A 27,802-nucleotide genomic window follows, 5' to 3' on the forward strand; every position below is an offset into this window, starting at 1 on the left:
AAAAAAAAAATCACAGAACTGAGCATACAAAAAAAAAAAACAAAAAACTTTTCTCATTCCACTAGAAATTTAACTCTTACATATGTATGTTATTTATTCTAAGGGATCTTTATTTTCTTGCTATTCCTTCTCCCTTTCCCCACTTTTTTTTTTCTTTTTTTGCAGCTATGAACAGACCAAATAACTCTCAAACAGTTGAGCAAAATGTAGTAAACACATTAATTTTCACTGCTGTTTAGCATAAGGATTAATTTTCCATTAGCGCTCCCCTTAAATCTTGCGACTCATCTGCACAGTTCTCCATTCAGAAAAAGCTGCCTTTGCCATTTCAAGAGACAAAATACCAAGTGTAACCTCGTGCTGACACATGCAATTAGCCCAAGGTCAGTCAAGGATAGGGAAGCAGCAGAAAGTAGCAACCCAGAGAAATTATATAAAGCTAAGGGAAGGTGGACCTTTAACTACTCAAGGGTGACTTTTTAACTACTCAAGAGTGACTTTTTTTTGGTCATTCATTAAGTCTTATTTCTGATGTACCTGCCTTCTCTACACCTAAAAACAGTCCATCCTTCCCAACAAAAAAAAAAAATTTTTTTTTTTAAATGTACTTTGAACTACCCATCTGTTACATCCCACAAAGGACAAATACCACTTTCAGGGATCCCTCCAAACCTTGTGTTCAAGTGTGAAGCAGCCAGTCATTAAATACCGATGATGCAAGTTTCTTCATGGCTGAGATGCAGCACCTGGCACTTTCAAGTGCCACTTCAAAACTAAAATACTCACATTCTTCCTGAAGGCACTCTGCAGATCACCACCTGCCCACAAAGACTATAGCTACATACGTTTAAATGTGTGACCATTCTAATTTTAAAAAATGTATTCTAGAACTTCATACAGTGCTTTGAAAGTTTCTCTGAAAACTTGACACGTAGAGGAAGAAGACAGGAAAGCATCACGTTTACAAAGCACTTTTGAAAAAACAGAAATGTTAAGTGAATCAGCAGGATACTGCATTTCATTAAACTTCACCCAAGCGGATTTTCTGTCCTTAAATGCTTCTAACAGAACTCCGGCACTGAGCTTAATCTCCTAATCTGGTCAAGGCGACAGAAGAATTTTGTACCAAAATTACTAGATTAGGATATTGTGTGATTAGTTTAAGGACACAACTTCTTTTAGGCATTTAGTAAAAGGAGCTCTCCTAAAATAAGCCTGTCCAGAGATGTGTCAGTGTCTTGTGATGCTCATGCCTAAATTAAATGTAAGTTAAAAGGCTCATTTCAAGAACTCCAACTGTCTAGATAGGATTAGTAACTAATCTCTGTTATCCACACAAAATGATTAGAGTATACAAAACCCCTCCTCACAGGAACGATAAACTCATAAATTTACAAATGCTTAGAAACAGCACTTTGATGATTCTGTGAAAAAGTTCAGATGGTTAAACTTCCCATGACAGTAGTGTCTAAATTAACAGACTTTCAACATCAGAAAGCAAATCAGAAATACTGTGCAGGACTACCAAGTACGTACCACTGAGTAACGACATGGGCTTTCCTTCTCATTACGCTACAAGTTTTGTTACAGCCCTCTGCCTTCCATCACCAAAAGCAGAGACGTAGTTTAAATTTTCTTCCAAAACTAAGTTCGTGATGCAGAGACTTTTCCTTGGCTGTAGCAAGCCTATCACTAGAGCAGCAGTGGCATTTATCTCAATGCAGGTCTTAACTACTATTTTAGTTAGCATATAGGGTATGGTAATCAATCTTCAATTTTTAAGTATAGAGAGGCTTGGCTTCTTTTCTGTTTTAACTAAAAAAGGCAACTGGAGATTTCTTCCCAAAGAATAAATAGAACGCTAGGTCAGGCAACAGTCATTTATTTATTGACTTAAACAAGCAAAAGGTATCCTCAGACATAATGGCCACCACTTGAGCAATACAAATCAATGCTACTGAAGAACAGGGAACATCTTTTCTCTCACCCCTCCCATCCCAGAAGTAACAATAGAAATACCAGGGCCCCTAGAGAAAAGAGAAGGAGAAAAATTATAAAAGGCGCTTAGAATGAGCTGCAGAGTTGAAACATGGACACTAAAAAAAAAAAAAAATCATTAGCTAATCCACCATATCACCACAATCACCTCAAAAATAACTTCCATTGTTCCATTTCTACCAGGTACCAAATATATAGCGCTGTTTAACAGCAATTTCAATGTATTAACAACTGTCCTCAGCTGAAGCAGAACAGCAATTACTATTTATATTAAATTTGAGGCTGCAGATTGAAAGAAAGGTTTCCACAGAGTACGATGCAAGTTAATGAAAAGAGAATGGGGGAGAAACAAAGCTACTTTTAAGTTAGTGTACATCTCTATCAATCAAGCAATTCATTCTGTATTGATAGCTCATTACAGACACAATATCCTGATAGAGTATGGCAACTCTACTCACCCTGTGACAGTATATCTGAAGAATGTATCTATGAAGAATGTATCTAAGTCCCTTAAGTTGTGGGCCACTGAAAATCCCAGCCTGCTACTCCTGTGTGGGTATTTTTTAATCAGACATCAGCAAAAAAGCAAACAGACTGCATGCAAAGTAATTGTTGGTAAATCATTTAGTCTTCCTTGTAGCAGTTGAAAATATGAGTAAGGCATTCCTCAGATTTAGAGAAAACATTAGGAGGCTGTAGTTTTGCAGGCAAGGAGACCTTTTATTTTAATCCATTAAAAGAACCCAAAATAGTCAGCAGGTGGCCACATCTATCCATGTTTCATTAAAATCACATAAACCCTAAGTACAAAAGCACCACTGATTATTGCTCTAGAAAAACTGCATGAAAAATTCAAATACACACAGTAAAAACATCACCATATGCACAAGACTTAATTTCTTAAAGCAAGTGTATGGAATGCTGATCCAATTTTACACATACCTTGCAATATTAAGTTGATATTTATATTACTTGGCAACAATGGGAATTTCTAAAAGCACTGTTATGAGAAGGGAAATGTTCATATACAGTTTAATATGTCAACTATCATAGTCCTAAAAAAATTAGCATTTACAAAATACTTGATAAAAATATCTTTTAAAAGTTGTCCAAGAGGTACATAAAATCAACCCAAATTTTTCATGATATTTCATTCATTCTTGTCACCTACAGATTCAGTTTTCTGAGCCTGTGGAAAAGAAAAGAAGAAATTAATTACTATAGTAAATTGCCATTACATACCTAAATACCCAAACTACCCTTACTCCTTTGATTTCCTATTTGCAACAGCTCAGTTTCAAACCTGTGTCCATATTACATTTACACAAACAAAACAGGTACATTCACACACTTTTCTTAAATTATTGGTCCCAGCTTTTCAAAAGCAATACAAGCCTTACCTGTCAGTTTCCATTGTTCATACTGAAAAGCACCACACTACTATCTGTTTCTATTCACTGCACACATGCTGAATGCTCTACCGTACCCTTAACTTTCACTGTTTCAATCTGCCCTTTTACTGACAGTGTGCTGGGTGAGGCACCTCTGGATGTTGAAACACTAACAGTTGGGCGAGAGATGCGAATCTGCAATAACATTATGGGCAATAAAAAGAAACATTATGAACATGCTATCAATGTCTGAAAGGCTGAATAATTAAAAAACACTGATTCAATCAGCAGGAGGTATGTGTGGAAAGTACCTCTTCAGCTTTATTTTCACCATTTTCAGATGGTGTAGTACCTTCCTTTGCAGCTTCTTGCTTTTCATCCTTCTTCCCTTTAGCACCTTTGTTGGCCTTTGTTCCAGGTTCCTTCTGACAGAAGATTAAAAACATGGGCATGGACATTGTATGAGTAGCCAGCACCCTACGTCTTTATCAAAAAACCTTCATATGAACTAAAAAGCAAATCTTGGCAAGCTGCATGTGCTGGACTGAAACAGAAAACCAGCTGAAGACTACCTGGAGAATGGTATATCCACAAAAGTTATATAGAGACTCTCAAAATTTCCAGAAAATGCTGATGTCTGCTTCTTTATTGTTTCTGCTAATTTACAGGGATAAAACCCCCCTCAAACCATTTTGGTAGAGCTGAGCTGTATATACAAGATAACTGTATGAACAAATCCAGTTACAGTATATCGAAAGCTTATTCAGCTAAGCACAAACAACACACTGTGTAACAGCACTACACTTTTGATTAACATGAAATATTAAACTAGATTTTAAAAATTAAGCATTTTTGTTGGCTGTCCTTTTGCTAGTTTGATAACATCTGTGATGTTCATTCCATGTCAATGAAAGAACCAACCAACACACTAGGGAGGCAAACACTGATAAAAATCCATCTGCAGCAACACAAAGCAGAGAATTTATCAAAAGGAACTATTCTAACAGCTACAGTTTCGTTTAGAGATTTGCTCTTAAATAAACAATCCATATGTTGAAGTCTAGTTTTTTTTAATCGTTGCTCTATGTACATATTTATATTTGTGATCTAAGGCTAGCAGAGACATAGGTTAAGGATTTTAAGTGCAATGGGATAAAAATTCAAATGGTATTTAATTGAATATTTTACATTAGTATTTAAAGTAGTTCTGATAAACACTGTGGAGATCTTCCATGTGATCATTTGCTCCAGATTCTCCATGCAAAATGGCAACAGTAGCTGTGAACAGGGATATTAAGGTCAGTCTCCCTTCATTAACTATCTTCCCCCAGCGATACCCATACAGGAGTGGGATGGTGAGGAGGGAGTGTCAGTAATCCTAGTTCCAAGGCAGCCTGAATTACTCCTTTCACTCTTCAGGTTCAATGTTACACAGCAGCTGTGGTGCTTAACTGACAAGCTTATTGGTGGTGTGAGTATAGTCCTAACTCTTCACCTACGAAAGAGCAAGCTGAGGACTTGATTTAGTAAATCCATAATTTGCAAGCTTTTAACGTTAAAAAACGGTCTCAAATCTGTACCATCTTCAGTTGTTTACTAGCAGGTTCAGAGTACACACTTGCTGTTTTCTGTTTAGGAGACCAAGATTAATATACTCCTTAAAATGTGATCCAGTTAGAGTTTGGAAAAAAGCAGATTACGGTATTAAAAAGTTACTTAGAATAATGTCATAAAGGATTTGAGTAGCCTGAAATGAGCTTCAAATGTCTCTCATGCAGCTTAGACTGACATCATAACACCGAGCTCATTTCACAACATGTACAGGAAGCTATAGAAGCTACCATATTCCCTTCTTTATTAATACTCTTTTTAAGAGGGGAGCAGGATGGGCTCAGCAAGACTTTATTGGTAATTTCATTTGATAAATCATGAAGTGTTCAAAGTCATAGAGTTTTACTTTCACATATGGACTTTGTATCCTGATACTTGCCCAACTGAGATACCAATAAAAGGACATGAAGAACGTAAGGGTGAGGCATGCTAGACTCAGTTTCCAGCAGTATGTTTTTTTCCGATAAAGCAATTGCCCTTATTTAACATTCCCCTTGGGCACAAATAAATCTACAGTTTCTGAAGTGCATGATTTATATGCAGAAATTCTGAAAAGGTATTTCAGACACTAATAAGATTTTAATTTGAGTGTAACTGGCCTAGAAAACCCAAACCATTCAATTTAAATATATTTAATTTCACCTTTAATTATAATTGTGCACTCTCAGCAGTGGCCAGGCTCCAAGAACAGATAAGAGTTTCTCACTATGAAATGAAGTACTGCCCCTCTAGACAAGGAAACAGGATGGCACAGAGTCATCTCAAATCTTATTGTAGAAATTGCTACTTCTCAGGTAGAGCTTACTCAACCAAACTTGTACATTTCAGGAAAGGTGTAGGAAAGGTAAGGATTCGTCTTAAACTAGGAATTCACTACAAACTAACATGGTCTGCATATCAAACAGGCAAGACATTTTGTTTGGGCCAGTAATGAGGCCAGGAAGGGGTGGAACAGAAAGAAAAGAATGATCTAATTTGTTTTTTTTTCCGGGGCGGGGGGGCAGGGAGCAGCGGAGAGGGCTGCGGAGCTGATGCCTCACAAAAAACGCTGTGAATTGAACTGTTTGCAATGCAAAGAAGGAGTATACTTGCTTACTATTGGCTACAATGATGGCATCTAAAAAGAAGGGTATTTACCTTCGTGGTTTTCCTCGGTTTGGGTTCAGGTTTTGGTGGAGCAGGTTTCTATAAAACATTTTTAGTTGCACAATGTGTTAGACATATTACCAGAAGCCAGCCAGCCACCTCCACCCCACACCTTCCCTTACTTCCTGCTCATTAGTATGCATCTAGAAAAAGACTGAAAAACCTTAATGCACAAATGCACCTCATCACTGTACACACCCATTTTCATTATCTCGCTCATCTAGGAGTCAAAGCAATTTGGGCGGCATTCTAAGAGTAAAACATGGAGATTAGTAGTAACTATTAAAAAAAAGTCAGAGATGTTCTAACAGAGAAGAGGAACTAAAACCAAATACTAGTAGTGGCATCAAATGAAGTCCTTGAAGGACAGCTCTTTCTCCTTCCCAGAGAAGTAGTTGCATTTCCACAACTAACATCAGCCTGCAAAACAGTACGAAGTCAATACAGCACATAACAGACAGTGTTGCACTGAAGTGGGGAAATACATCTTTTGTCAGAACAACCTGAAACCTGAAACCAAGAAAACACAGATAACTTTAGCTCTGGAGTTCTTAAATATCCCTCAGCAAGAATAAAAATTGAATCCAGCAAAATATAACAAACCTGTTTGGTCTGAGAAACCATATGTGCCTAGAAAAGTATATACCAAGAGGTGTTATACATACTTACAGCTGACAATCTTGCTGATCGTCTTGTGGGCTACAGAAAAAGAAAAAAAAGGAGAAAACATTTTTATAGGCTTACAGCAAACAGTATCCAAAGCAACATAATATCAGTCATTTTATGGTGACAGCATAAAATATGCCCCTACCAAAAATATGTCTCTGTTGCCAAACACAATTCACATCTTCCTCATCTTGGACAATCAAAAATTTAAGGGGACAATGCCGTGTGACAATCAGTAATAAAAATTGTTCAGGAATTATAATAATTATAAAAATCTCCATATGGTTAAATACTTCCCCCTCCCTATTTCACAAGTACTGCTGAGTTCCTTGCTGCTCTATGAAAGGTTCGCAAGTACAGCAAGCTTGACTACCTGTGCACAGGACACTGAACCTTTCTCATAAATACCTAGAACGATGTTTCTATAATCTAGCAGATGCTAGTTGTAATAGCGGGTAAAAATACCATCTGATTAACAGCAGAATAAAGTTAACATCCTTCCCTAGAGGATATCAGAGTGCTAAAATTTCAAAACATGAAACTAAGTCCTTCCACTTCCTCAGTTCCCCACACGCTCAATCCGAGAGTCCAGGTGCACAAAGACAGCTGCAGAATGAGAGGAATTATTTCTTCCATTTAAACACAATTCTCAAAAGGAAAGAAGAAAGTCAGATAGTCTGCTTTCCTCCACCTTTCTTTATCACTTCAACACACCTTCCTTATTAAATTTTATTTCACTCTGTTCTTTGTCATAAATTTATTAATGAAGATGAAGAAATAGTTGGAAGCTCATTAGTTTGTTCACAGTATTTTTGTATTCATTGTAACCGATGAACCCATGATCCAGTTACACAGCATGGTTATCAAACAGAGTTAAAGTTTGGTCTATGTCATAAAACTGGAATCACACTTGTAGCCAAAATAAAGGGAAACAAATACCCAATGTAACACAGCTTAAAAAGTGAATCAAAAGTATCTTCTTAACATATTAACCATTTCAGTTGAGCTGAAAAAACGTGGCTCCACACATCTTGCAACAGGAGAAAGCTGCTGTTAATATCTGAAGAATGCAGTAATTTGTATTCATTGGAGCCATTTAAGTATTCTTAGTGGAAAGCAGTAGTGAATAGTTCAGATCTGCGTCCAGCATAATAGAAGTCTTGTCAAAAACACCTAAAGACATTTTCAGCTATCAAATATTTATACATCATTACAAAAGGTAAAAAGCAAACCTCTCTTTTCTTGGCAATTTAGAATATCAACTGCTTGTTAAGCAGCCTATTTTACAACAGGTTAAATAAAGCATTTCGTTTGGTCAGGTAATCAAAGAACTCCTAGCTCAAGGCATCTTCTTTTACAAATCTGTTCTCTTAACTGATGATTTCTATTCCTCAGCATTTGGGCATTGGAATGTTATGTTAGCATCTACTTTTTAAAGGATAATATGTTGGTTTAGATAAATTATAATTCTCTCCCATATTCCCCAACTGTTCCTGTTCCATGATTGGTTTCATAGAAGGCTTGTATTGCCGTAAGAAAATCAGCATAAGCCCTCAGTTCTTTAAAAATGCCTGACGGGTAAGTCATTTTAGGGTTTGTATTTTGTGTTATCTGATTATAAGGAGGAAACTGCAGTCAAGTCAACAAAGGTCACATTTTAACGTGCTTTTGGAACCCTTGTCCCTTTGCAAACAGCTGTAGTAGGCCAGGAACTAGCAGCTCGCCCAATAGTCTATTTGATACTGGCCCAGTAGCAAACACCTACAGAAAGAGTCTATGAAACGGAGCAGACACAGAACAACACTTCGCTACTGCACCAGCTTCTGGCAATCTACAGTTGTGAACTTTCCAACCTGGATATTATATCCACATCATGTGTTTAATAGTCCTCAAGGGTAATTTTCTCCATAAATTTGTGTAATAACCTAGTGAACCCGTTTACACTTTCAGTTTCCATAACATCCTGTGGCAATGTGTTCCGTAATAGGATTATGCACTGTGTGGAAAAGAAAAAGCAAAACCTTCCCCCTCTGTTGTATTTCCTTTAAACTTCTTGCCTCTTACTTTCACTAGATTCCTCTTGTTTTCAGGTTATATAAGTAATAATTCCCTAACTGCCTTTCTCTGTGTTACTGATGATTTTATCATGCCTCTGCTATATAAAAAGTCAAGAATCCTAGAAAATCTGGGTTGGTTGGTTGGTTGTGGTTTTTTTGGGGTTTTGTTTGTTTGTTTTTAAAGCTGCTCTGCATCCTCTGTTTGTCCCACTATACTTGTATCCTTCTCATTCTATCATGGCCTTTTTAAGGAGGAGTCAGGAGAACTTCATTTGGTAGTCCCACATCTGGGAGCACAACAAATTAATCTTGTGATACACTGATGTTTCGCACCCTGTCCTCTAGTATTTTTTCCTATATTCTAGTTACCTCTTGTTTAGAAGAGCTGACATTTTCTAGTAACTATTCACTGTGAATTCACAATATCTCCCCTGATTAACAGCTGATTCAGTGACCACCACTGTCTTCCCCTCCCCCCATGTATTAATTTGCATTTGGATCCATATTGGATTTCTATTGGTATTTTATCACCTAGTTATCAGTGATGTAACAGCCTTCTCAGTCTCTCTCACTTCTGACTATCCTGATAATTTTTTGTAAACTTCAGCAAACTCTGACATTTCTCCAGTACCTCTTCTAGATCATTAATGAATATATTCAGCAGCACAAGCCCAAACACATATCATAGAATCACAGAATACCTGGTTGGAGGGGACCTCAAGCATGGTCTAGACAAGATGGCCCAGCACCCTGTCCAGCCGAATCTTAGAAGTGTCCAATGTTGGGGAATCCACCACTTCCCTGGGAAGATTATTCCAATGGCTGATTGTTCTCATTGTGAAAAATTTTCCCCTTATGTCCAATCGGAATCTCCCCAGGAGTAACTTGTACCCATTACCCCTCATCTTTTCCATCTGAGTCCTTGTAAAAATGGAGTCTCCATCTTCTTTGTAGCCACCCTTTAAATACTGGAACATGGTGGTAAGGTCTCCCCTATCAATCCTTCCAATGCTCCACTGGTAATCCTTCTCCATTATGAAAATTAACTATTTCTTCCCTACTCTCTTCTCATATTTTTATCTGTTACCAATTCTTAGGAATGATTGTCCCCTTTAATCCATTCTAGCTTAGTTTCTTTAAGAACCTGCTTGGGGAGCCTTATCAAAAAGTGTTCTTTACACACAAGTGAACGATGTGAATTGGCATGCTATCATCCTTATACCTGTTGACTTCTACAAAGGACTCAACTGCCTGAAGTATGACTTCTTTCTGCAAAATCCATGTCAACTCTCCCATGATACGTTTGTCCACATATACTTTTTTTTTTTAAACTACTTTTGCAAGTTAGACTCACAGCCTTTATTTTCCAGAATCCCTTATCGAAAGTCCCAGGAGCATTTTATCACCTTCAGTTACTCTGGTACTGAGGCCAATGCAAGCAGTAAATTACATACTGCACTTAACAGTCTGGCAATTGCTGTTGAATATTGTCTAGTTCTCACTCACACTCAGTTAAAGAATGTCCTCCAGACTCTACGCCCATGAGAAAAGGCTCCACTATGAGAATCTCTGAAAGAATTCTCCATAACACGAGTTTCATCACTGTTTTTCGTAAGTTTCCCTTATTTTGCTATTAAGCCATTTTGGTTTTTTTTTGGGGGGGGGGGCTTTTGAAAAATAATATGCATTTCTGCAAGCCTCTAGCATGGTGTACCACAACATCTCTCTGCCATCTGAAACCATTAAACTTTTTAACTGCTCCGTTTAACAGGCTCTCATTTTTATTAAAATTCCCTTTCTTGATATCAAATGTTACCATAGCAGAGTTTATTTGCACTTACATTCATGCAAGGATGATGAACCTGAATACATTATGGTCACAATTACAGAATAGTTCTCCGACAACTCTCTTTTTAACTAGCTCCTATATACTACTGAGGACCAAATAAAAAGCTGATTATCCTTTTATTGGTCCTTTGATCTGTTCCTCCAGGAAGCAAGCATCTATAGTTTTAACATTTTTGTCTTTGTAATGCCATCCCGTGCCTTTTACCAAATCTCTGAAGGGTATCCGAAATCTCCATCAACACTACTTCTGTCCTCAGAGCCTCTCTGATCTCCCTTAACATCCCATTGCCACTTTTATTACTGTGGCCAGATGATACCTGGCACAATTTCTACACTATATACTTCCCATTTACACATGGCTTGGCAATCCATAAAAGATTCTGCTGTACTTATTGATACAATTAATCTAGAGAAATATTAAAGACACGTAACAGAAAGCCATTCTACCACTAATGCAACTTAGCTCTCAACCGTGTATAATTTATGCCTTGGTGCCACAGTATCCCAACAAGTTTCTGAGTTGCCCGTTATATCAATGTCCCTATTTAAAGCCAGACAGTCCAAGTTGCCTAGATTTAGGTTTGCAGCTTTTGGGTTTTGGCTTGACTGCCTGTTTTCATCGACATGAGTTAAACAGGACTCTATTTCTCAAGGTTGCTCTTTACCTTTTCGGATGCAAACTTTTATGGCTTCTGTGCTAGCCCCCGCTCTCTGCCTGATAGGGAGCTCTGACTTCACCCTATGTGCTCTCAAGAACTTGCCAGTCTCCCCTCCGATGTTTAGTTTAAAATAGTTCAGAAGATCTCCTCAATGCCATCCACATAGGTCTGTTTTGGTTCAGAGTGAAGCCACCCTTCCTACGTGAGTTCTACCTATTCCAACAGCTCCCACAGTTTCTAATCTAATCCTACAACTATTTTCCTCATTCATACACTAAGAGCTACAAGTGTATCTACTGAGAGTATCTTAATTTGGGTTTGGTTTGGGTTTTTTTTTTCCCTGTAGCATCATGATGCACTATTATCTCACCTTGACTGAAGACTACTCTAAGAGCTCTCATATTTCAGAGTCAGTGGGCTCTCTCCAGAGACCCTGTGTATTTCTGTAAGCTTTTTGGTCTTTCTTCTTTATTCTAGCTATGAGGTCTCAGATTTTTAGGGGAAGGAACTTTTACTTTTCTGGCTCTTGAAGAAATAATATTTAAACTTGGACAGAAAAAAACATTCATTCAGAGCAAAGGAGATTATATTTTTACTATTATTTAGTCAGCCTTTTCATACTTTATGAAAAAGAAACTAATTTGTCTTCTAGAAAATTCCATAGGAAGATATTGAGGTGTCAAAATCTATTCCTCTCAGACCCCCTTTTTACTCTACCTGTTTTTTTCAGGAGCTTATTGTAAACTTTACTATTGTTTGAAATATTTTGACATTTCCACTGTACCATCTTTTTCTGCCAGACTGAGCCACAACCAACTTCCCAATGCAGAAAGTGTAAAACTTCATTAGACTATTTTTCCTGTTCAAATATGCTCAAAGATTTACAAGAAGAGCAATTAATTGTTAATTCATTTGAATATTCACCCATTCTTTTCAAGGTCCTGATTTAACTTTGTCTGCCACAAAAAATGACAGCCTAAGAAAATGAATCCTCGTAATTCTCCACCTGTTTTTTAAATTCATATTAAGGGCCGTGACAAACAAACTAGCAAACTTTACTGTAGAGGTCAAGGTATCACCAAGCTATCTCCTTGCCTTCTCTGACAGAAGTTACTGTGCCCTTAAAACAAATTCAGACAGAGAAAACACACAAATGTGTCAGCTGTTCCAGTTTAGAGTCTGGTATCTTAATTAAGACACCCTTCCATCAGTCACTTAAGCTAAGAATAGTTTTGAAGTAGCCTGGCTGAGGTGTGCACATTAACCCTCTTCTGCCAACCTGCTAGAGACAGAGCAACAGTTCCAGGCAGTAACATCCTACACTGTTGCCCCAAGATCCACCAGAGCTTGTCTATCAAAGCCCTAAGTGTTTCTGAAATTTATTTTGTGTACTAATAAGTTGTATGAATCCTCAGTGTACCAAAACCAAATTATGCCAAGTGAACTACAAATGTGGTTTACTGTCATTATTCCGACTGAAAATGCATAACTAGAAGTGCCAGAGCAATGCAAGTCTTCTGATATCCAACACTCCAGATCTCCAGTTAAATAATTACATGCCAAAATAAATTAAAAAAAAGAAATATACTTGCCTCTTGTTTAGTTACTTTTGCTGCATCCTTGCCTTCAGCACCCTCTGGAGACTGAAAGAAAATATTAAGCCAGTGTTTTATTACAGACTTAAAAGCATCCAGACAACAGCAAAGATTACGGTGAAGATTCTTCTTTCTATATGTTGCAGCAACTTAAAGAAGCCTGGCAAATCTACATTAGTATTTACAAGCAGCATTGTACCAAAGCCATTCTAGATTTTCCAAGCAAGAACACAAGGACTGATCATCACCAGGTACATACATATCATATCACATAGCATCCCTCAGTGGTCCTTCTAGCCAGTTAACTAAAGCATCCGCAGGCTCCAGTGGGAACTCCATCTAATCAGCAGTTGGTAGCACAACAGTATGAACTGGAAATCTGAGGTTTGCTCTACTAGGGCTTTTGAAATCCCCAAGAAATTTAACATGTTTCTTCCCAAACATGAACTTAACTAGTAATGAGCTGTGATAAGATGAACCAAAAAAGCACAGCATTACTGAAATGAGTGATTTCTTTACCTCATTTACCCTTTTTGTGCCTCAGGCTCACTCAGCTAGAAGCTCTAACAATATCTTTCCTTCATCTCATCTCCTCCATCAGAACAGTAAAAATCAGTAAAACGCCAAGACATTGACAGGAAAACTAAGGACAAACATGTTTCTTCATAAGAACAAACTATCAACCTGACCATTCTAACGCTGGTCTTCCAGAGGTACTAGAGAAACGTTAGTTAAACCACAGGAGAAGAAAAAGAAAAAAAAAAAAGAAAGAAAAAAAAATCAAGCTTCTGTCTTTTGTTTACAACTCAAGACATACTACTTCACATCTTGCAAATGACTGGGTTTTCACCTAGGAGCAAGCGATTCATGGAAAAACAGCAAGCAGCAGCAGTTAGAGGAGAACTACAAGAATGGCATGTGTTTCAAAAGGGCATTTAACAGGCAGCAGAGAAGGCAATTTGGTTGCTGTTTTGTTTTTCAATCAGTAAAGGAGCAGGCTAGTTATCTTTTCCTTTGCCTTTCCATTTCAATCCTAACCCAAACCTCCCCCCAGATTTTGACACAGAATGTCTCGGAGTTATACAGTTATGGTTTGGAGCAGAGAAAAAGATCAGCAGTTGACCACTGCCTTCTCCTGGTATTGAGCTCTAACATACTTACAGAAAGACACTCCCCCAGTGAATAAAACGCGGCTTTGTTACTGTACGCTCTCCTGACAGAAAGGAAGCATGCCACCAAAGCAGCTGGTTTAAAAAAAGCCGAGGACTGATCATCTAAGTAGCTAGAAAACATCAGGAAGTTAAGCAGCACGGCGCAGCGTAGAGCAACTCAGAATAGCAACAGTCAGGCATCCAAAATGGAGCCCGACTGCTCTCTACGCTACTGCAGCCTCACCAGCCACTCGCAGGATTGTTTCAGGTTTGCATTCCTAAAAGCCTTGCAGTTTGGTTACTAAAGAGTTGCTACAGCTTGATGGTGTGATACTGGGAGCATCAAAAGCGATAAGGAAAAGAAAAACAAGCAATTCCATGATCACTGTCAGTAACAAAGTCTTGTTTCCTACAACTTTCCTCTTCAGCTCACAATACGGTACAAGCTCTGGGTAATAGCTTTTCTGTAGTCCATGAATTCGTAACATCTGCTTCTTCTACATGAATTTTCTCAAGTCTAACAAACTTGCACCTTCCCTGGGAGGGAATTCGAATAGCATCCTTCCTGTCCTGGGCACCTATTTATAAGGAAGTTCTCTCAGTGGCCAAGAGGCTCAAGATTTACAGGGGTAGGGACAGAAAGACAGCATGATTCGTTTCCTTTGGAAGCCAGGGTAAAACACTCATCATAAACTAAATGAAGCTGACTGACACTCTACCATCGGGCTGGTTTACCCTGCTTCACTTTTAGGAACCACAGAGCTTTGAAACAGGGCTAACTCATCACACGATGGCACTGCCACATGCCAACAGCCTTGCAGTAATTGCCCAGGAGCAAACTCTCACCCTGCAATGCTACACAGTTTACACGCAGTAATTTACCCCATTCTCTTTAGCACTAATGAAAGACAATTCTACATTTCTGAGAGACAGGGCAGCCTGATTTTAGATGCCAATATTATTGCTTGACAAGAGATTTTAAAAACTGCTCATGAAGCTAACCGCGGGGGGGGAAATATTAAAATTCTCTTAATGCAACCACAACCACTGTATACTATAATACATTACACAACATACTTCAATTAAGTTAGTTAATTAGCCCAGCGTTCCCTCTCAAAAATCCAACAGCAATTCTGAAGGCCGCATAACTTTCTCCATGGAGGGACACGTGCAGTAATAATCTCAGAGGTGTGAATAAGCAGGAAAGGGTTCTGACACGCTCTCATTTCCATTTCAGACCTGCTCCCTCCTCTCTGCAGTCACCACAAGGCGTTTGGAGGCTGCGCTCATCCTCCCAGGGCCTTGGCTCCCCAGTATGCTGGCAGAGCTGCATGGGAGGCCATGTCATGAATAAGGTAATTGATCCAGCTGAAAAATAGCATGCTGCTTAAACAAATTTTACAAATTATAAATATATAGTCTTCCCTGCTCCAGCAGAATCATTTTACTGCACAGCTGTACAAACAATTGAGCCAGAACAACAGACAAGAATGAAGTGGCACGGGGCAGCTGCAAGCAGCCTGGGACTCTTTAAGCTGATAGACACACCAAAAAAAAAAAAAAATGTGTGTCAGATATAGTTACAGTATATTTGTTAAAAGAGGAACAGAAATTTATTTTCCCCTCTGTGAGTCCTGCTTAGACATTCCAGTGAGTCCCAGCTGATGTGGATCTTCATGCTAGTTTTTGCAGTACTTTCTCCTCTCCCTAGGGACCAGAGAGATTTGTACATGAATGGATTTGGGCCAAGCACAGTTCCCAAAGAAGTTGGCATGCCACACACACAGCGACTGTCTGCACTAGTAACTGGAAGTCACAGGACTTTTATGTAGGTACCACCAAAACCTTGAAGTCCTTGTCCCTAACTCTTCCACAGGAAGTCTTCCCCCATCTTTTGTCCTGGTGACAAACTACTGAAGGAACTCTGGTTTCAAAGCAACCAAACGTACCAAGTAACCCATCCCCTTGGCACGTTTTTCTGCATGACGTAATGCTATGGCTCACCATATTTCACATGACGCCCCAGTCACATTAAAATGCACCCTCGATACTGTGCCTTACATCATAAACTAGTCAGCAGTGGGACTGTCCACACTGCAAGTTTTGTGCAGCAAAATCAAAGACCAACATGAGCACTGGATCACTTGACAAGGGCAGTACTCCAACCTCAGTAATTCTTCAGCTGTACTCCGTCATATGCCCGTATTATACTCACAAAGTAGTCCCTATAGGCCTGCTATGCCTGATGCTGTATGGATGCCTAAAAGAGACAAGACAGATAAAATAAAAAAGCAAATAAAGACACAGATAACAGTGGGGTCTTTCCCCCCCCCAATCACAGAGGTACACAGAAGGAAAGAAGCTGACTGGCTAACTCTAAATATGCTTTTGACATTTAAACTAATAGCAATTTTTAGGTTCAGATAACGACACATTGTGTCATACCTCAATTAGCACTACACATTGGCAATAAGATTGTAAATTAAGGTGTAGCTAAGCTTTGTAAGATCTGTCAGAGCTGCATAACTTTTATACCACAAGATTAACCTTGCATGGAAGGCTGCATGGAAGATTCCCTGTATTTATCAGCAATCTGCTTTTTTTTTCTTTTCTTTTTCTCCACCCCTTTTTAAGGACAATCTAGAAAATTATTTTGAGAGGATTGGAAAAAACAAAGGAATATTAATAGATGATAGAGAACATTACAAACAAGCTCAATTTTAATATTCCTTTGTTGTTTTGGTTTTTTTTATACACAGTTCTTGCATTTCGCCAGCTGTGAAGTATACATAAGAACCGGTGTTTCCACACACCAGGACAATACTGCAGTATCTGCAATGCCAACACCATTACAGAACTGTTAAGTTGAAAACAGTAAACTAGATAACTGTTTTAAGGAAACATTTAATAGAACATACGGGCAAATTTCCTTTTTTTATTGTTCTTAAGGCTGGGTTACCTGGTGGAGATTCTCCACAGAAAAAACAAAAAGCTTCAATTTTTCTGATCAAAACCCCGCAATATAAGCGGGATGTAATTAGAGTACAGTAACACAAAGTAGTGAAGTTACTGATGTCTGTTTGAGAGATCCAAAGGTACATGTCTGAACTTGCGGTGACCAGCTTCCGTATAAATATTTTGTTTGTACTTTGTAATAGTACAATCTATTCATTTAAGGAGTACATTAAAAAGCACAAAGAACGAGAATACAAGTATGTGAGAAGTAACAGTCAGTACAGCAGGTTGCTTATAAAATGAAACAGATCGTTCATTCTCTGAAGGGTCTTATTACTAGCCAAAACTCAACACCTTGCCTCTGATGGGACAGAAATGAGTCCTTCCATACCCACGTGAAAAGAATGAAAAAGCAGATGTCAATTCAATTCAAACTACCACGTTAAGAAGTTAGAAAGGCAGAAAGCCTTAACTGTCCTAGCACTTGAGTATTCTCTACAGCATGTCCTCCCTTCTTTGCAAGCTGTTTTGTTCAGCCACATCTCAATACGCTGCCTGCAATGGGATTTGCCTGTAGATACTTCCCTGGCTCACTGCAATTTCCATGATGTAATGCTTTGGTCATTCCTCCAACAACTTTTTTCACCAACCAAAATACGATAAAAGCTTGCAACAAAACCACAGTGCAAGAAAAGTTTTTCAGGGTTTACTGCACTATTCTCCTAAAATTTTTCCTCCCCTCATTTCCCTGTGAGTAGAACTCTGCATTAGACAAAATCTAATTCATTGAACTGTTTCCCCACACATGCTAGATCTTCTAATTATTTGTATTCAGAGCAGCTCTGAATTTTGTGCCAGTTCATAAATGTAATTAAAATGCTGTTTATTTCTTGTTTTAGATTAATGAAGACTACCTGATGACTAATTTAACACCAACCAACTCCTGCAACACCCTTCTAACCACTGTTTCTCCTCCAGCATCTTATTGTTAACCTTTGTTTATAGCTAGATCTTTGATGTTTTCAGCAGATAGAACAGTGCTCACTGCCAAGCCAATGTGAATGAACTTTGCAAGTAAAATTAATTCTCCCTAATAAATGCTTTAAGAAATCACATATTCTTCTTACTAGACATCTTCATTTCTTTTTTCTACCAAGAACCTGATCCTGGAAGGGGGAAAAAAAAAATGCATGCCACTAATTTAAAAACCAAGTAATTATGCCAGAACCATGAGTGAAGTACAGAATAAATCTGGTTAGTGGCTGGATTTTTTAAATACTTATCCAAAATGACATCTGTCTTGCTCTCTCCCAAAAAATCCGAGGGTTTTATTTTTGTATATACTGTATATATATGTACATATATTCTTCACTAAAAAAAAAAAAAACCCAACAAAAACAAAACAAACAAAAAAACCCCAAAAAACCAACAACAAAAAACCTGCTTAAATATTTATTCTTTAAGTATATAATATTTTAATCTTTTCTGTTAAGAAGTATTACAATGAAATATTATACAACATGTCATTTTTAGAATTTAAATCCCTCCATCTTACGTCTATTAAGAGCAGAATATTTAATTTTCTAATTCTGTCGGGAAGAATGTCAAGATCATAAAGTTCTGAAAAGACAAATGGTACTTAGAAGTTTAAATATAAAGAAGACCATTAATATACCTTGGTATTAATAAGCAATTGGAGGGAGGGGGAGGGCGGAAATCAGGGAAAACATTTCCTGATCAAATTCTCCATTCTTAGAGATTCAAGCCAAACAGAGTGACTGGTTAACATGCATTGCATTTTCAAAGAAGATATGAGAAAATAAGAATACAAACAGCCTGGTTATAAACAAAATCAGTAGGTTCAGAAAATGCATTTTATTGAATTCCTTAACAGGTAACTTCTGTGAGCTTTATGCTCTTCCAGACAAGACAGAAAAGACATAAACCAAGTTAGGCCTGGGGTATTTCTAGATATCCAAAACCAGCCAGAATAAATGCTTTTCCAAAAGAGGAAATTCCTTCATTGTAGATTGAGGTTTTGCTATTCCCACTGAAAAGAGGTCAAAGATTGACCAATACAATTTAAAACACATTTAAATTTGATGGGACATTTTAAAAGTCTTACAGTGGGTTTGGCTCTTATTTTTCCTTCCAAGTTTGTCTTCCCTGTAGTCAGTTTTTTGAATATGACATCTTCTACCTACAGCAGAGTGAAGAAGTAAGAGCAGTTTCTAGAGGCTCAGATTTAAAAAAACAGCATTGTAATTTAAAATTAGACAGACAGTTCCTTTTTCAGACAGTGAAGTAATCAGCTGCATTTTGAAAAATACAGATCAGCCATGGGAGCAGTGAGCACAGTGCATTTGAAATTGTTCAGTCTCCCCTGAACACCAAACGTGAGAATTCAGCTAGGTAGTAAGTAAATTCTTGTCTCAGTATTTGCTTAACCATTTTACTGCCACCATAAAATAAAAAGGCAGATTCAAAGAATATGATGGATGAAATCCAATCCCTAATATTATTTCTCTGATCTTTCAAAGCTGATGCCAGTTCTGCAAGTGAGATGAAGCTGACCAATTCATGCAAGTCTACATACAGAGCCAGAGTTTTTAAAACCTTGAAGATTACATTCTGAAATCTGTATCTAAATAGAACTGATCGGATCCACAAAGCAAAACTAGCACAAAGTACTTCTGAAAAAAATACGAAAAAAAAATTTATCTACTTAGAGATTAAATTTAGACAACTATTTTCAGTAACAACCGATTCCTGAAAATAGCCACCTCTGACAAAGAAAAGTACTCTGAATGACTAAAAAAAGGTGTATAATTCCTCCCCTCACAGAGGACATAATTGTGATAAAACCACAATAATCTAGAAAAGAACCTTTTTTGTTATTGTTTCAACTAACTGGTGCCACAGAATATCAAACCTCTGAGGAGATGGTAGCAGGTCCACAAATAAGAGGTATGTACCAAAGGCACAACTGGTACAACGCCTTAGATACACCAACCTTTTACATCCCGGTAATAATTCCAGTTGGGGTTAACAGGAGTATTGCTCTATTACAACAGCCAGAATGGAGAGCTTCACAGACAACCTAAATGCAGTTTCAAGAAAAGAAAAAAGTAAAATGTCTCCAAGAGGGTGCAGGTGGGATAAGGAAGAAAGGATGCAGCAGAGATAAAGGATGTCTTCCTACTACAAATAGAGCACCGACACCTCTGCTCAACTCTGCTTGAGAGGAACAAAACACTGCAGAGGTAAAAATGTCATTAGAGACTTGATTTCCAACTATGGAAGCACTGTCTGCAACTACTAACTCGGGTAGCATTAGGACAACAGAGAAAGCTAGGTGGGAAGAGCAAGCATACCCAACAGTCCCAACAAAGCCGGTGATGATGGGAATATACGCAATTTTTTTGTGCAGACAGATCCCAACATTCTTAGGGAACACTGCATTTTATATTTGCAGCTTTCACTGTTACCAAGTACACCCACTCTTTACTACGGGAAGACAGGAGCTGTATCTCCAAGTTACAGGAGTAATTAATTGAAAATCGGTAATTTCCAAAGACACCAAGGGGAAAAAAAAAACAAAACAAAAAACAAGCCAAATGCCTCTCCCCCTCCACCCCAATGGTGCAAGGACCCAATGTGACCACTGAGTTGTTCTGATTATTTTAACGAATTAAAGAATACTCCTCTATGCACTCTAAGTTAGTGACAATCAAAGAAAAGCTGGCTAAGGCTGCCGTCTGATTAATGCCTAGCTGCTGCTAAGAAGAGTTCTGCCCTTCCCCACCTAATCATTCCTGCCAATAAGCCAGCTTAACTCTTTATGCCAAGGTATGGGAAAGTAGATCAGCAGACAGGTCTGGCCAAAAACTACCTCAAACACATATGATATCACACAGGTTAAATGAGAGAAAGGACAGGAATGAGTACCTGGAATTGTTTCTTTTGGCTTGTACATGCCAGCTTGAAATATCTGTTGAATTACAGTCCAAACTGTAAAGCCCCACACTGCCAATTTTGCCACAACAAAATTTGTATACTTTTGCATGCAGGCAGTTGCTCATTCCCAGCCCTACTCCCTTCTAACAGGGTACCACACATTCATTGTGCCACTGTGCAGCATCTTAAAATTGCGTCAGTAAAATGATCCAGGATAAAAAAAAAGTCAAAAGCACGTTCAAACCTGTTAAGTAAACAACCATTAAGAGGATCATGGCCTGAAATGTAAGTCCAGCACCTGAAAACACCTTTTTCGCTACTGGTCCATGGGATAAATCATGGTGCTAGCTTAATGCAGTTAAAGAACCGATGGTGGCCATTATATGACGTGCTAATTTCCAAGCTAAATCTCTGGATCTGGTTTACTTACACTCTACACAAAAGACAGTATTACAATCATGTCAAGAAAAATTCAACTTCATACAATTCCTCTGAAACAACAAGGATACACCTCGGAACATACCAGGCCTATACACAGCTACTGCTTGGATATAAAACAGCAGAGCAAGTGAAGTTTTTCAAGTAAGACAGAAAAAAAGCAGCCTTAAACTAAATAGCGTATACCTGCTACATTCCATTTACACATAGGACTTTTTTATTTTTTAAACTTAACAATACTGATACTCCAGAATACAAATAATATTACCCCCATCGGCGTGTTGAACTACTGTATATAAGAAGATTACCTGCACCTGGTTAGTTTCGAACTCAGAGGTGATGACTTACAAAGTAGATTGTACTACTGGCTACACCTCATCAGATATCACACTTTAATGCGTCCAAGGAGCATTAAGAATGATTTTTAATTGACAACTCAGCGAAAACCTAAGAATTTTTAGGTTGCCCATTCATTAAATCCAACTGTATTTCAGTGTGGTCTAAGAAGAAAATTTATATGCATTGTTATCAATTGCTGATAAATGGGTCCAATTTTTACAAACTTGTATAAAATGATCAGAAGCATTTTAGATCTATAAATCCTTGGTCAATGAGCTTTTAATCTCCATAACTCTAAAAACCAGTCATAGCTAAAATTATAGAATTAGCTTTTTCCAAGCTATTTTAAAGTGTATCTTTAAAATAAAATATGGACAAATATTTGTTGCATGCACTTAATAGCCCTGTAAACATAATTTATTGCAACATGGCACAGCAGCATTACTCAAGCGTGTTTTTTCTTCAGTGCCACTCAACACTGCTACATCATATTGCATCTAAGTGTACCATACGCAGATAAAATTTTTCATCTTTTCTGCTTAATTTTTCTATGAAAGATGTAGATCCTTTGGGTCAGTCTGGTCAACAGATACTTGGAATCGGCCAACTAAGCCGTTTTCAACTGGTTTAAATACATCAAGGTTTAAAATTCTCAATAGTTACAAATTTAGTACATATGGTACCATTTCTAAAATTGGTAAGTGACAAAACATCCTTTTCCCTTGGATTAGAAGACTCCTGCAACCTTTTAAGATGCTCTGGCACCTCTATTCTGTTTGCCTTGGTTGAATGTTAAGTGCATCTCTGCATAGCAATCGTTTTACCTGTCCCTGCAAAGGATGCTGAAGGTTGAAGCCCACCTGAGGACTCTGCTGGCATGTTAGGTAGGAGTTTGTCAAAGTCAGAGGTACCTCAGGGACACAGATGCAAAGATCATCTTCCGCTGTTGCCTACCCTGTTTTCCAGTAATTACCGAATGGTCTGAGATTGATCTAATGGGAAAAGTGGAAAGAGAACCTGCCTTTTCAGAGCTCTGACTTCTGCTCTTAGTCCTCATGTAGCACGGGGAGAACGGAGGAAGCAGTCAGCATGAAACGCAGGTGGAGTTCAATTGAAAGTCTGGAGGGAGAAGTGGGACAGAATGGGAGTGGGGAGAGGGCAGCAGCCAAGACATCTGGATCTGGTACTGACCTTCTTTTCCCTTCTAATTCATAATCACCTCCAGAGCGTGAAATAAAATACAAACCTCCCCCATTTCTGTGTCCCACCGCTAACAGTGCGTGTCCTGTTAGTTGTGTTCTAGGATAAACTGAAGAGTGCCTCTGCTACAGACCAAGAGCTTCTAACCCCAGTGATGAAACAAGTTGTTGGCAAGGTGCAAGTCCCCACAACATCACTGCAACTTCTTTCCTGTCAAGTAGCTTCAAAATGAAGATAACCTTAGCAGAAAAACCACTATGTTACATTGATGATGGTATGTTGAATTGACATGGACTGATACACAGTTGAAGTATCAAAACATGGAAAGGGACATGAAATGGAGCTGAACAGTATGAACAACACTTGAGTGTGCTTTATACTGCTGCATTATGAACACAAATTCACCTGCTACTCTTTGCACAAGATCTACTCCTCATTCCACAGACCAACAGCGGGATCATTCAAAGCCGCAACAAACAGCTGCCGTCTGCAGGACCCTTGGCTTCGTCAGTTAATTGGTGTATGATCACATACAAGTTGCTCCAACAAAATTTTAGAGAACCAGTTACTATTGCAAGTTCCTCAGTTTCACACCACAAAGCAAGAATACAAATTTGGAGAAGTAACAACAACAAATGCACCACTCAGAGTGCATGAGGTGCTTATTAGAAGGAATAAAAAATCGGGACAGACTTCTTAACCTGAGAATCCAAGATGAAGGGACCACTCCAACAACTTGACCATTTATTACTTCTGTGCCCCATTTCCCTATCAGTGGATGAGGAACAACATTTCTCTTTGAATACTCATGACACATAAACTCAAACGTGCAGACGGATTTCACAAAGAGAATTGACTTTAGGTCCAGACAAAAAAGCATAAGTAGAACTTAACAGCTCTAGGTTAGTACATGTAAGAACATGCATTTAACCCCAAGGATTAGAAAATACATTGATTAGATACCTGGTTGGCAAAACAACTAGTAAGGTAAGAGTCCCACAAAAAAACTATCATGCAATCATGTAACTAAATGCATTACGATAGGACAACTCTGGAATATGGCACCTTCTAACTTCCACTGAAGAAGCAGCATTACAGGCAAAATATTCAGAGGGTTTGTTTTTCTGTAGTAAATATAACTAACTAGTCTCTCTGACTTTAAAGACAGTGAGTTTGCATAATGGAACAGGAACCTGCCACAGATGTTCTCTATTACATTTTCACAGCATCAACTCTACTGCAGAAACTAACATACCTGATTACAAGGCAGCGGCAAATAGTCTACTGAAGTGGCTAGACCACGATATTTTTTATTTGTTCTGAAACAGCAGCAATATTCAAAGATATTATATTTAAAAAAAAAACACTTAAGAAGAAGAAGTTGCATCTAGTCCTCACATCTGATTCAACTGCAAGTGTTTTCAAAACATGTGAGGTGCAGGTCGCATTGCACAGAGTCAGATTAAAGAACAAGTTGGGTCATTTTGGAGTGCAACCCCAACTCACTGACAGGCTCCCCATTCAATATGGGACAAGTCACCAGTTGACCTATTAATATCCCTCAGAGATGGTGCACATTCTACATAAAGGTGCTGTTCATCTTAATGACGATCACATTAAAGCTGACGTATGTATGCTTATGCACATGGGTGTATGTGACCATACCATGATTCTCCTTGTCATCAGGTACAGAATGGTCCTTCATCCTTTTATGGCTAATTGAGACGTTTTTACTGGGGCTGTTCAAGGTCAAGGAGTTTTCCAGTATGACCCAAGAGCTAATTCCAGCAAGACAAGCGACAAAACAAAACATCCCAATCCATTTCAAGGCATTCGTTGCTATCAATACCACGGCAAGCATTCTGGTTTATCCCACACTGGCATGCCATTCTTCTTGTTAAAGGCCGTGTTCACACCACAACATGTTATTACAACAGACAAAGGGTGCAGAAATCTGACAGGAGGAGTCCAGAGTTCAACCTCTTTTTGTTTTAGTGTAGCATTTAACACCATCTCAACACACAATAAGTTTTTCCTTCCTCCCCCCCCCCCCCCCCCCCCCCCCCCCCCCCCCCCGTGACCCTCAACCAATGACTAATGATACCACAATACCTTAGGCCACAGCCCTCTAGTGAATGGGAGACAGCCTACATTTTTTGTTCATCATATTCATAATAAACATAAGGCCAGGGACTCAGCAACTGAATTCAGTTTACATAGAGACAAAAAAAATCAGAGATTAAAAGAAAAGCAAACAAAAAGGACCAGCCAGTTTAGATAACTAAGGCATACACAAAAACAGGTACAGGTGGATTCATGCCCTTTCTGCAATATTTTTTATTTACTTACCCCCATAACTGTGAATATTTCTCATTTTGACTTTTGATGTTTATTTCCTTATAAAACTTTCAGTGTTAGCAGCCTTTTTATAAGCTAGAAATTTTGATAGAAGAATTGACTATTAGCTGCACATGATAGTTTTGTCTCCATGCAGAAGCTGATTGGTGTAATTATTCAGCTACTGCTGTATCACTAACTTCTCACTCTACGGATGTTATTCTGGAATAAAATTGACTATTGTAGAATACTTAGGGCAATTCCACTTTTTTCAAAAAGCAAAGCCATTAATCATACACTTTTCCTGGAACGAGTGCCTCCCAAAACCCATACTTCATATACAATCTTAAAATTTAAATGTTTACCCATACAACGCTAAGTGAATTAAAATTTACTGCGCCATTAAAATTAATCTCCATTGCTCTGATCCCATATGCAATGTTTTCATTACTTTTTTATAATCTTCTAGAAAGAAGACACGTTCTCGTGGACTTACTACTCAAAGATAGTTTCTCTTAATAAACATTTCACAACAGACCACAAAAACCTACATAAGTGGCTTTAACTCTACCCCCTCTTAGGAAGGGCAGCCTGAAACACCATCCATAGTGTAAGAACATAGAAGGGCAAAGGAAACAGGGTAGGAAGTTTGCAAGGTTTCCAAAGTTGTGGAGAGTCCTATGGGCACGGGCTAATTTTCAACTTTTTCCTGATGACAAGCAATGACACTAAAAGAGCAGAAGCACGTGAGGTCTACGCAAGGTCCAATGACAGAAGAGCAAGAGGAAAAACTGCCCAACATTCCCTACCTTCAAGCCCAGTTATCCCAATGAAGGCAATCAACCCCATGGTTATCTCCATTTTCAGAGCTGGAACCAGGTTCTTAACTATGAATTAAATAATTCAGTAGCATACTTGACAGTTTGACATTTTGATACCTCCTACAAGGAATAAGGAAAGGACAAAAGCTACCTGTAAGTCATCATCTACCTGTAACTTTATTAAAAAAAAATTTGAGCCCCAGCCCAGACTCGGAGGCTCAGGTGACATTTGGGAAATCCCCAAAAGTACAGATTGCTTTGCCTTGGTTGACCTAGTTAAAATTGAAGGACTGCAGCTATTACTTTTCGTCACAGCTAACAGTGTGTTAGCGTCAGGTCTCTCGTTATACTCCATCAGCGCCGGCAGAAGGCCGCCAGCAAGTTCTGGACCAGGATCTCCCGCAGGGCCTCCCTCGGCCGCCCACCCCTGGGGGCCGGGCGACCGCCCCCTCCGCCCCGCACCTTGCAGAGGAGGGGGCCGCCTGCCCCCGTCCCCGCTCAGCCTGCCTCCCGCCAGCGCCGCAAGCGCTCCCCGCGGCCGGGCGGCGAAGGCTCCGGGTTCAAGCAGGAAAGAAGAGGGATAGAAAAAACCCCGCAACAGCGAGCCCGGCCGTTGAAGGGCCGCCTTAAGTTTCTCGCCCTTGGGGAACGCGGTCTCACAACCGGCCCCCGCCACCGGCTGCCTCCGGAGGAGGCTGCCCGCCCCGAGGTGCCCGGAGAGCAAAAAAGGAACGGCGGCGGGGGCCGGCCGTGGCCCCCCGCCATGGCTTCCCCGGCCCGGCGGGGCCGCGCGCGCTCCCTCAGGAGGCGCCTCCCCGCCCCTCCCCGCGCCGGCGGCCGCCCCCCGCCCCCGGGGGCCCTGCCCGGATGGGCGCCGGAGTTGGTACATACGGGTCTGCCGCGGGAGGCGAGGAGAAGGGTGTAGTTTGTTTTAAACATGGCTTGCCTCTCCCCTCCTCCTTTTACCTCGGAGCCATCACCCGGGCACGGCGGGAGGTGGCGGCAGCGGGATCCGGCCGCCCCGGGGTGGGGGCTGCCCCCTCCCCGCCGCTCCCCCCGCGGCGGCGGCGGCGCCGGAGTTTGCAAGCAGGAAACTCCTCCCGCCGGGGGCCAGGGGCGAAGCCGCAGCTGCTGCAGCGGTTCTCCCCGGCAGCGGGGGGGGGGGGGCCGGAGTTGTGATAGCGACTTCATCCCCCAGGGACGGGGGCGACGCCGCCCCGCGCGGCAGCGGGGAAGTAAACAGGGGGTGGCGGCGCGGGGAGGGGGCTTGCAACAGGCAGCAAAATACCCGGGCTCGGGAGCAATCCGCGGGCTCCGGAACGGAACGGCGGCGGGAGAGCAGCAGGCGCCCCCGGCCCCTCAGGCGCCTTTCACCCACCGGCCGCCGCTCGGCCCCCCAGCCCTGCCGGGGGGAGGCGCGGAGGCAGCACCCGCCGCACGCCCGGGGCGCCTTACCTTTCTCTTCGGCATAATGTCCCTGCTCCGGGCCGCGAAAGTAAAGCGACGAAAGAAGCTCCGGCAGAAGCGCGGATCCGCCCGGTGGTGGCGGCGGCGGCGGCGACACCGGCGTCGCTGGTGCCCGCAGCTCTGCCCGCGCCCGGTGCCCGCCGCGCCGCCCCGCCGCCCCCGGCGC

The 27,802-nt window shown here is 40.1% G+C and overlaps 1 protein-coding gene across 8 annotated transcripts; it reads right to left on the reverse strand.

The window, feature by feature from the left end:
• Positions 1 to 1,866: 1,866 nt before the first annotated feature.
• Positions 1,867 to 27,802, reverse strand: HMGN3 (high mobility group nucleosomal binding domain 3). Of its 8 annotated transcripts, none has more exons than XR_012672912.1 (7): positions 27,625 to 27,802; positions 12,969 to 13,019; positions 6,816 to 6,845; positions 6,138 to 6,185; positions 3,701 to 3,811; positions 3,399 to 3,584; positions 1,867 to 3,187 (listed from the first exon to the last, which is right to left on the reverse strand). XR_012672912.1 is itself a non-coding variant. In XM_075145360.1 (7 exons), the coding sequence occupies exons 1-7, from the start codon at positions 27,106 to 27,108 to the stop codon at positions 3,174 to 3,176; spliced, it is 405 nt and encodes a 134-aa protein (XP_075001461.1). In that variant the 5' UTR covers positions 27,109 to 27,292; the 3' UTR covers positions 2,698 to 3,173. The 8 variants fall into 8 exon arrangements, 3 of the variants coding, with proteins under 3 accessions (XP_075001461.1, XP_075001463.1, XP_075001462.1); XR_012672911.1 differs by having other exon boundaries at positions 2,698 to 3,187; positions 3,701 to 3,814; positions 27,625 to 27,801; XR_012672910.1 differs by lacking the exon at positions 27,625 to 27,802 and adding an exon at positions 27,061 to 27,292 and having other exon boundaries at positions 2,698 to 3,187; positions 3,701 to 3,814.

The sequence above is a fragment of the Calonectris borealis genome, chromosome 3 (genome assembly GCF_964195595.1).
Source record: "Calonectris borealis chromosome 3, bCalBor7.hap1.2, whole genome shotgun sequence".
Taxonomy (NCBI): Eukaryota; Metazoa; Chordata; class Aves; order Procellariiformes; family Procellariidae; genus Calonectris; species Calonectris borealis.